Source organism: Melozone crissalis, unplaced genomic scaffold (assembly GCF_028551555.1).
Source record: "Melozone crissalis strain CALT ecotype California unplaced genomic scaffold, PUWL_Pcris_2 ptg000027l_1, whole genome shotgun sequence".
Lineage (NCBI taxonomy): Eukaryota > Metazoa > Chordata > Aves > Passeriformes > Passerellidae > Melozone > Melozone crissalis.
This window is the reverse complement of record NW_026535805.1, coordinates 70072604-70083861: the sequence shown is the minus strand read 5'-3', so window position 1 is coordinate 70083861 and position 11258 is coordinate 70072604. Positions and strand designations below refer to the sequence as shown.

Sequence of the window (11258 nt, the reverse complement as noted above, 5' to 3'; positions counted from 1 at the left end):
TGCCCAGCTACCAGCAACAACAGCGCGGACTGTGTGCGTTCCTCTGCCCCGCTGGGCTCCATTTGGTCGCACAGTGCGGTACTGAGCCAGCGGTACTGAGCTGGCGCAGCGTAGCTGGGGCGAGCCCCTGCAGAGGGGTCAGGGAGCGGCCTGCCCAGGGAACGCCTCGGCGCTGTGCCCTTTCCTGGGCGGGCCCCTCCCAGCCTCGGGAGCAGCCCGGGCGGGCCCTGTGCTGCGTGCGGCAGGTGGCACACGGACAGTGTCACTTGCTGGTACCTGTCCTGTTACCTGCAGCAACCCCGAGGCCCGAGGCATGCCTGGTGACTGTGGCAGCGAGGCTGCCTTGTGGAACGGTGCTGTGTGTTGGGGCGCCGAGGCCGAGCCGTGAAGCCCGCAGGCAGCCCGCTGCACTCCTGACTCGGGCTGAAGGGGACACCCTTTTCTTTAGTTCCTGCTCTTTTTTTGCCTTCTTTTTTTTAGGGCCTGAGCCCTTCTGGGCTCCGCAACTTTCAGCAGGGCTCTCCCATGGATTACCTAAAAAGCTTGTGACAAGGAATCAGTCTTTGATTGTGCCAAGGAATCAGTCTTTGCGCTGTGTGAACTGCGCATCTGAAGCGAGATCTCTGCCGTGGAGCTTGCTGAGGCTGAGCATGTGCTTGTGAGACTCGCAAGATGAATGAGTCCTTCCTAAAAATGTGTGTTTGCAGAATTCCCTGTGAAGTTACTATAGATGTAATCAGAGCAGGTGCACAGACCCCCTTTCACCTTTAAAGTGGTGTTTGAGGGAAGTGTTAAAAAAAATTGCATCCAGTCTTAAGTACAACAGAATTTTAAGTAGGCAAAAGTTGATATTTGCACGTTAGGATTGCTGCTCTTGCAAAATAGATCTTATTACAGCTTGGCACACTTTATAGCAAATTCATCAGTAGAGAAAGCAAAATAGCTGATAGGGCAATACAGTAGGTAGAGCACTCTGGTTGGAAATGGAAAAAATAAATCCAGGTCCCTGATGCAGACTGTCTCTCCAGTTACCATACTCATGTTTTTATTTTACAGAAATAATTAACTCATTTTCACAGAATATAGAGACTTCATCAACCCTACCTTAAAATAGGCCATTGACAACTAGTCACTCTTCAGTTTTCTGGCTCAAATAACATAACATTATTTGTTCACAGTGGCGTTTATGCTGAAGAAATCTTCAGAAAAATTCAGCCCACACCAGCATTATGATTAAAGTCCTTATTGAGTAGGGAAGTTGAGGGTCAGATTGTCATATGAATTGTGTGATTGAAGCTGGAATTCCCCTGTGTTCTTTGAAAGCCTAATTATCAAACTACTGGATTTCCTGGGATGAGGAGGATATTCTTGCTGCCCAGTTATTCTGCAAAATAATGATTTCAGGACAGCGAAGACAGTATTTAAAATCTCAATAGAACACAAAAAATATTTTTAGCCCAGACCTAACTGAAGCATTTTTGGTATTGCTTGTCATAACTGTCAAGAGGAAAGAATTCCAAGTTTATTCAGTCCTTCAAAACTGCAGCCAATGCTGGTTATTACAAGGATTTGTTTGTTTGGCATTGATGCATGACTCCTCTTAGGAAGAAGTGGGCTTGACATACACATATTGCTCCAAAAATTGCTCTGACACTCCATGCTCAAGGGATGTGTTGTACCATCAGCTCTGCTGAAGGCTTGCAAACTCTCTTCTGACCTTTAAGGACCTCCCTATGCCCTACTTCCAGTGCTTAGTGAGTTTCCAAGGAAAGATTGAAACCAGAAAGAGAAATAGGCTTTGTTTGAGCTCAGGGGAAGAGCCTGGTATAATTTCAGGGGATGGATCAATGAGGCTTGACTGGCCAAACTAGGCAAGGAGGTGAGAGGAAATGATCAAGTACAGGGGGAGGTCTGAGTGGCCCACTGGGACTGGGTGCCTTGCTGAACACAGTAACTCAGAGCCACCTCTGTGAAATCAAACCCTGTGCATTTGTTCCTAACAATGTTGTTTTTACATTAATTCAGCAGCTTAAAAACCCCACATTTCTTTTCCATCTCTTTTTTTTTAAAGATTGCAGTTCCCACTGAAATTCAGTATGCTTTCACAGTTACATCCTGTCTGTGTAAGGAATTTCATCCTTCCTAAAAGGTATTACTGGTGTGATTACCCAATACATTCAGATTAGTGCATTTGAAAATCCACCTGCAGCCCATGGGGATCCACAGGGAATGCAGAGATCCACCCTCAGCCCGTGGGGATCCACAGGGAATGCAGAGATCCACCCACAGCTCATGGGGATCCACAGGGAATACAGAGATCCACCCTCAGCCCGTGGGGATCCACAGGGAATGCAGAGATCCACCCACAGCCCATGGGGATCCACAGGGAATGCAGAGATCCACCCTCAGCCCGTGGGGATCCACAGGGAATGCAGAGATTCACCCTCAGCCTGTGGGGATCCACAGGGAATACAGAGATCCACCCTCAGCCCGTGGGGATCCATGGGGAATGCAGAGATCCACCCTCAGCCCGTGGGGATCCATGGGGAATGCAGAGATTCACCCTCAGCCTGTGGGGATCCATGGGGAATGCAGAGATCCACCCTCAGCCCGTGGGGATCCACAGGGAATGCAGAGATCCACCCTCAGCCTGTGGGGGAGGTGCCCATGCTGGATCAGGTGGATGCCTGGAGGAGGCTGTGATCTAGTGGGAGGCCCAAATGGAGAGGGAGAGCCCTTGCTTCCAGGCTGGAGCAGCCTGCCCTTGGAGGACTGCACCCCAGGGAAGCGTGACCCACGTCACGGCAGTTTTGGGAGGACTGCTTGCCTGTGGGGGAGACTCACATTGCAGCAGTTTTGGGAAGACTGCTGCTCATGGGAAGAGAACCATGCCAGAAAAGTTCATGGAGAACTGTCTCCCATGGGAGGGACTCCATGGCCTCACAGGGGAAAGACTTCTCTCCCTGAGCAGCAGAAGAAAACCTCGGGTGATGAACTGACCAAACTCCCATGCCCTGTCTTCCTGCACAGTCAGTGGGAAGGAGGAAGAGGCTGGGGCAGGAACTTATTTTACTTCTCATTATCCTCCTCTGATTTTTTTAGTAATTCACTTTGCAACTTCAGTTGAGCCTGGTTTGCCCTTGAAATATTTCTCCCAGTCCTTATCTCACTCATGAAACCTTTGTTATTTTTGTCTCCTCCGCCCAGCTGTAGCAGGGGAGGGTGAGTGAGCGACTCCTGTGGGTGCCTGGCATTTGGCCAGTGTCAAACCACAGCAACATAGTAGATGGAGACTCCCTTTTTACAGGAAATCACAAGGAAAAGGTGAAGGGGTGTGGCTACAAATTGCTCCTGAGGAGATTATGATTTGACACAAGAGGAAAAATTTTCACAATGAGAATATAATCTCCCCAGGGAACTAAGTGGTGGATTCCCCAAGCTTGGACACTTGTAAGATTTGTAAGAGGGTGCTGGGCCGTGTGGTCAAGACAATGATTTTGCCAAGAAAGTTGGAACCAGGTGATCCTTGGTATTTTTTCCAACCTGGTATTCCATGATTCTGTGAAAATGAGGCTTTGTCCTTAGTTTTTTGTAGCTGTGGCCCTATTTTTCAAAAGGAAAGCTGGTTACCTTGTTGCTGTTGAGAGGGCTGAGCCTTATGTCCCTCTCATCCACTCTCATTTCACACATTTGACTGACTCTAATTTCCTATTCTGTTTTTTCATTCTTACCTTGTGATGTAGCTCTACCCACACAGTGATGCCCTTTTGTTCAAAATGACAAGTGTTACTTTGCAACAGATGTTGTAAAAGCCCATCTGAGCCTGAAGGTAGCCAAATAAATCTGTATGATTAAGCATTATACAAAGCACAGCCAAGAGAAAATCTTCCTGTTCTCAGACTTCCACTTCCCCCAGTACTCTTCCCCTCCCATGCAGACCCTTGCACTCTTTTCATCTCTCCTGTGGGATGAAATTCTCCTGGGATGTGGAGGTTTGGCTTTATATTATTCCTGAGGTTGCCTGGCAAGGATGCGGAGATAAATTATTCCAGTGTATGGTATAAGCCCCAAGTCAGGATACACACATGAGAGGCAGAAGATCAAAGTTCACATCTGTGGAAATATATCAGGATGTGAGACATAATCTTTGAAAGCTGAGGCAGGTCTTTATGGAAGCAGTGACCTAACTCCACAAAACAGAACATGACTGAATCCCCATCAGCTGGTCTCCTTTCCTCTGCCTGGAGTTAAGCATGGAAAATCTAAGAAAGTGTGAAGTGCCAGAATTTTCATGGTGTTTTCTGTGGGTTATTTTAGGTCATAGAATAATAATAATCATAGAATGGGTTTTGATAGGACCTTCAAAGACCATGTAGCTCCAACCCCCCTGCCATGGGACATCTTCTGCTAGACAAAGATTTTTAAAGGTCTGTCCCACCTGGCCTTGAACATTTCCAGGAATGGGGTGATTCCACACCTTCTCTGTGGATCCTGTTCCAGTGCCTCACCACCCTCATCATAAAGTGTCTTCCTTATGTCCAGTCTAAACCTGTGCCCTTCCCTAACCATAGGGCTTTCCAGTGTTCACCCTACATTTACCTGCTGTAGTTATCTTCACCTTCCCCTCCCTTTCCTCCCATGGACCTGTGCATTTGCAGGGTCCAGCCTTGTCCTCCTGATTTCCAGTGGCCAGGCAGCGCAGGGAAGCTGAGCTCCTGTGGCTGGGCAGAGGCAGGGAGCAAGGCATGGAGAGGAGGGGTCACTGTAAAGAGCACCCGAGCACAGGCTCCGGTCTCTCTTGCTCGCTGTGACAGCCAAGTGCCTCACTGAAAACCGGTGAGCTGGGACTTAAGTGGCCTCTGATCTTTCTCACTCTTTTTTCCCCACAATTCCTCTCTTTTTGTGTTCACGTTTTCCAAGGAAGAGGCATTTTCACGGACAGCTCTGGAACAGTATCTTTCTGAGGAGGGTAAGAAGTTTTTAACTCCTCACTTTGATAGTTTTTAGAAGGTGGCATTTTAAAGCAGGGGGGAGGCTGGTTGGTATAATGCATTGTTTTGGGACCCCAAGTTTCCTTTGGCATGACTGGTACTTAAGCTAAAATAAAGTAGGGGAAAGCAAACAATCATAGAAAACCAAATCGCTCAGCGTTTTCAAAGTTCAGTAACTTGGTTTTATAGGATTGTTTGATTTGTTTCAGTAGGTTTGCATGTCCTACCACTTACAGTGCTAGTACACTAAGCTATCTTGTGAAATTTCTGCTGATGAAAAAGCATTTCTCAGGAAAAAACTTTGGATAGTAAGCATTTTTGAACAGAGTGCTTAAAATGTTATATTTAAATGAGCTCTGCAATGATGCAATGAGACAATAAACATTAAGTGCTACATGTATTAAAAATTTTAAGTTACAAGCCTCTAAAAATACTTAGAACAACAGATAAAGCTGCCGAAAGAATATGCCCTCTCCAACTTAAAAATTGTGACTATTAATATGCAAAGCTGTAACTATGTGTGTAACATACAAAGTTACCCAAAAGTTTTGTTTTGCTTCTTTTTCGTGCCAACAAACATATGCGACACTTGCGACATCATAGTGTTTTTGCAACAAAAGTTGTGTTAAACAGCCAAGTATACTAAAACACCAGCTATACCTTCCACTGAACCTGTCTTAAAATGGCAAGCTGCTGGGAGGTTGCTATTCTGGGAGGTGACTCTGATAGGTCTCAACAGATGCAGCCCTGGAATGCAGCCAGGGCGGGGGAGCCGGGCAGCAGCTGACCCCTGCGCTGGCACAGCGGCATATCAGGGATCACAGCTCGCGTCAGCGCAGGCTGACACTGACACTCCGGGCACACATGGCCCTCTCCCTCGCCTGCTCTGCACATGGCCGGCACCCAGCAGCAGCAAAAAACTGCTGGTGCTCACAGGCAGCAACCATTCCTTTCTATAATTAAGTTACCATTTTGTTACATGCTCTGTGCTTAAGGAAGAAGTGGTGTGCTGAGATTCTAGATTGAAATATTACTGAAGTTTTTTGATTTAATTATCTGCAATAAACCGGTCATTTGATTTATAATTAATTAACATCATTTTTTCATGTTCAAGTTTTTATGACTGCAAGGATCACAAGGAAAATTAGCATTTGTAAATTGTTTTAAAATCAACACTGGAGATAAATGCTGTGTTTGAATCTATTTGAATGCTGATCTCCACAATTCTGTTTAAATTGTGTTATTGAAGATCAGTGCTTTCCTTCAAGTATATTTGTACATTCATATATTTTTTCAAAGTAACTCCTTTGTTACTAGGGGCTGTCTCACATTGCATCTGACAAAAAAGTGGCTCTTTATTTCATTGAGAGCTCGCCTAGAGCTGATATATATAATTTAAATTTGTGTTCTAACATAACAATGGGACTGATTCTTACCTTCTCATGTGCAGAACTTGTTTAAAATAACACATCCTGATAGAGTTTGTGTGACATTCTTTCAAACAGAAGTTAGACATCTTCTCCCTAAATCTCAACAAAATCCTAGAAGTGTGATTTCAAATTACTGATACTGAAAAGGGATCCAGCTATGCTATAAGCAGAAAGTATTTGCACATCTGACACAGGAAATAGAACACTATCAGTCTATAAAACCAAAAGTTACAAAAACCTGGAAGCAGTTTCAAGCAGGACCTAAATCTAAAATGAATATGACATCATATTACAATCCTCTTTTTCTTTATGTCTCATCTTGCTTTTGTTTCTTAAAGATTTTTTCCCAGTCTTAATATTTCCTGCTCAAGTTCTGAACTCACCCGTAAGTCTGTAGCTCTGTAGTAAGGATGAACGAAGTTGGGGGCCCATATTTTTCCTATGCTTCAGGCTAATGAATTCAGGTCTAGAACCTGTTTAATTTAAATAAATATATAAATTTGTTATATAAAGTTAAATTCTAAATAAATATATAACTTTATTATATAAAGTTAAATTCTCTAAATGGGTTTGCCAGAATGTAAAATTTGACAAACCCATTGAGAGAATGGATTTGCCATTCTCTAATGACAAACTCTGGCAAACCCATTTAGAGAATTTAACTCTCTGAATGTGGTGATAATAGGTGAATGTTATTTTATGACCTTGTTATTTAAAACAAAAAGGAATTACTGAACTGCTTCTAGGTATATTCTTCACAGTTGGAGTATTGATTGTTATTAATAAGGAGCCATGCTGCAACCTAGAACTTAGGAAGACAGCTTATCCTGTGTGTTTGGTTTTGTGGCATTATACGTGTCGACAAAGGTTAGATTTGTTGCATAATCGCTTAGCTATTAAATTTCACAACTGTGGTGTTTAATTTTATTTTTAGCAAGTGCTTGGCTGTAATATTTCATTGCAGTCATGGCCCCTAAAAAGAAGAATGTGAAAAAGAACAAAGCAGATATCAACGAAACAACTATCATTGTGGAAGACAGCCCCCTCAGTAAACTAAATGGCTTGAATGGACTCTTGGAAGGAGGAAATGGTTTCAGCTGCATCTCATCTGAGGTTTCTGACCCATCATACTGCCCAAACCTCTTGGAAGGTCTAAGCAAAATGAGACAAGAAAATTTCCTTTGTGACTTGACTATCAGTACCAAAACCAAATCTTTCAATGTTCATAAGGTAGTGATGGCTTCAAGCAGTGAATACTTTCACAACATCTTAAAGAAAGATCCATCCACTCAAAGAGTGGACCTCAATGATGTGTCCCCAGTGGGTCTAGCTACTGTTATCACCTATGCTTACACTGGAAAACTTACTCTCTCACTTTACACAATAGGTAGTATTATTTCCACAGCCATTTATCTACAGATTCACACCCTTACAAAGATGTGCTGTGATTTTCTAGTCCAAGAAATCAGTGTTGAGAACTGCATGTACATTGCCAATATTGCAGAAACATACGGACTAAAAGCAACCAAGGAAGCAGCGCACAAATTTATTAGAGACAACTTCATTGAATTTTCAGAAACTGATCAGTTCCTAAAACTTACTTTTGATCAGATTAATGAACTTCTTGCAGATGATGACTTACAGTTGCCTTCTGAAATTGTTGCATTCCAGATTGCAATAAAATGGCTGGAATTTGACCAAAAAAGAGTAAAGTTTGCTGCCAACCTCTTAAGTAATATCCGTTTTGGTACCATCTCAGCCCAAGACCTTGTCAATTATGTTCAAACTGTGCCAAGAATGATGCAAGATGCAGACTGCCACAAGCTCCTAGTGGATGCCATGAACTATCACTTGCTTCCCTATCACCAGAATACACTTCAGTCCAGAAGAACAAGGATCCGTGGAGGTTTCAGAGTCTTAGTCACTGTTGGAGGACGCCCTGCTTTAACAGAAAAGTCTCTTAGCAGAGACATCTTGTACAGAGATCCTGAAAACGGATGGAAGAAGCTTAGTGAAATGCCTGCTAAAAGTTTTAATCAGTGTGTCACAGTGATGGATGGATTTCTCTATGTGGCTGGTGGGGAAGACCAGAATGATGCCAGGAACCAAGCCAAGCATGCAGTCAGCAATTTCTGCAGGTAACTGCTATTTCTTTAAAAGGGATGTAGGTATCTGTTCCACAGAAGGCAGGTAGATAGACTAAGCTGGCTTGTGTCATGCAACATGAACCACTTGAATAAAGAAAAAGGGGACAATGTAGGGGAGGTATAGATGCTATTCTATATTAACTTTGAATGAACAGAAATATACAACTGAAGTTATGCAAAAAATTTCACCATGGTTACACATGCCCACTGAGAAGTGAGGAAAAACTGAAGAAAACTTATTTCAAGTGAAGGAAATAGATAGGAACATAAATAGGAAGTCATGGGATGATCTAAGAAGACTTCTCAAATTTTCAAAACCTTTTGATGCCTCACAGAAAATTTGGAAAAACATATTTTAGATATAACCTTCACTTTCTGTTCATTCACCATATTTTCAACAGCTTTTGTATTGAATTTCATGTCCTCTTTTTTAATTATTATCATCAGGAGTTTAAAAACAATGGTACCATTGCTTGAAGGCTGTCTTTTACAGTGTACCCCAAATAAAACCTTGCTTCTAAAATTTTGCAGTTCCTATCTATAGTCATCCGAGTCTGCACTGGTGATAGCAAGGTCAGAAGAGTGCATGCACTAACATGCAATGTCACATGTTTTTAAATAGTTCAGCCTAAAGGCTGGCAGGGCACAGCAGCTTGAAGCAAAGGCTGGAGGTGGGAATATTTTTATCTGCCTTTTATCTGCTAACAGACTATGGACATGCAATGGCATTACAGAGCCACAGTCCTACCAGTGCTTCCTTTTCTGCTCCCAGAAGGAACAGTCTGCTTCTCCTGAGGACACCAGGAGTTAATGAATGAGGAACATTCTCTAAATCAATTTTATTGCGTAATCTACTTTGTCAGAAAAATATCTGCTCTCTTGACCTTCTGCCCTTAAGCTATGCCTCATGTTGTCACAAGGAGTTGTGTCCTCAGTGCTGACCTTGGTTGCAGGGAGGAGGTGGGGGAATCCTCGTTGTGCCTTTGACCTTGAGCATGTCAAGTCACATCAGTATGTCTGTGGACTTGCAGATGACAATGCTGAATGCTGAATGATAATTAGTATTTACTTTCCCATAGTCTTTCTCTCATGTGGTTCTCTGGTCCCCTTAGCATGCAACAGAAGTGTGTGGGTTCACTAATGTACTTCACGTAGCATCTTCAGGAGTCATAATTCGCCATTTCTTATTTCAAAGTAGGTCACTTAAATGCCAAGGACAAAGAATGTTATTTCAGATAGCAAGGGTGTTAGGAAGCACAGATGCTCTTTCCACATAGAACTTACTCCATGGGAGTGGCAAGGTAAGCATACTCACCATTTAGAAAGCATAAAGAGGGTGCAAGTATAAATCACAACCTAAAGTTTCTAAAAATTCTCTGAGTAAATTTAGATATCTTTGCTGTGGGTGTAAATTGCAAAAGAACTTCTAAAATTTCTGTTGCATCTTGAAATTTTCTCTTCCCAGTATTCTAATGAAATTATTGTACAAAATCAAATTACAGAAGAATCAGATTTACTTCTTTAAAATAATACCAGGTTTGAATGATACAAAAATATTTTTTCTCCAATCAAAAGCTAAATTTATTTTGAAATTTAATCAGGAATACCAGTTTCATTATGCTGACTTTTAATAGGCTAAATAACTAACTAAAATTCTATCAACTTTGCTCTTGCAGCAGTGGCATAGGAGTCCTGTATAATTTAGCAGAGCAGTAAGTAAGACTTACCTTCTTTTCTGAATCCTTTCAGATATGACCCTCGTTTCAATAGCTGGATTCACCTGGCGAACATGAATCAGCGGCGCACGCACTTCAGCCTGAACGTGTTCAATGGGCTCCTCTTCGCGGTGGGAGGCCGCAACTCCGAGGGCTGCCTCTCCTCTGTTGAGTGCTACGTGCCTGCAACTAACCAGTGGCAGATGAAGGCCCCGCTGGAGGTGCCGCGGTGCTGCCACGCCAGCGCCGTGGTGGATGGCCAGATCCTGGTCACGGGAGGTTACATCAATAACGCTTACTCTCGCTCGGTGTGCATGTACGACCCCAGCAAAGATAGCTGGCAGGACAAGGCCAGCCTCAGCACCCCGAGGGGCTGGCACTGCGCAGTGTCCCTTCTGGAGAGGGTCTATGTCATGGGTGGGTCTCAGCTGGGGGGGCGAGCGGAGAGGGTCGATGTTCTCCCCGTGGAGCGTTACAGCCCGTACACGGGCCAGTGGAATTACGTGGCGCCGCTTCAAACCGGAGTTAGCACAGCTGGCGCCTCCACCCTCAATGGGAAAATTTACTTAGTGGGTGGCTGGAATGAAATAGAGAAAAAGTACAAGAAATGCATTCAGTGCTATAACCCAGATCTCAATGAATGGACAGAGGAAGATGAGCTGCCTGAGGCCACTGTGGGCGTATCTTGTTGTACTATATCCATGCCCAACACCAAGACGAGGGAGTCCAGGGCCAGCTCAGTCTCTTCTGTCCCAGTCAGTATCTAAAGACAGGTCTAACCAGCAATAAGTAAAAATGTTTACCAGCACGGCAATATAATTAACCCTTTAAGTAGAATTTTTGTGCTTATATAGAAAAAAAAATCATTGGCTTTGCAAATGTGCTTTGTAACAGTGCAAACTGGCCAGTTTTCATGAACTTTAGTACAGGTGGCATGAAACAGCACATTAGGGATAAGATCGATTTTCTTAGCAG

General features: G+C 43.5%; 1 protein-coding gene across 1 annotated transcript; it reads left to right on the top strand.

Annotated features, from left to right (window-relative positions):
* The first annotated feature begins 7387 nt into the window (after positions 1-7387).
* Positions 7388-11050, top strand: KLHL31 (kelch like family member 31). Its single transcript, XM_054280467.1, has 2 exons — positions 7388-8559; positions 10318-11050. Exons 1-2 carry the CDS (start codon positions 7388-7390, stop codon positions 11048-11050), a joined length of 1905 nt encoding a protein of 634 aa, XP_054136442.1.
* Positions 11051-11258: the final 208 nt, after the last annotated feature.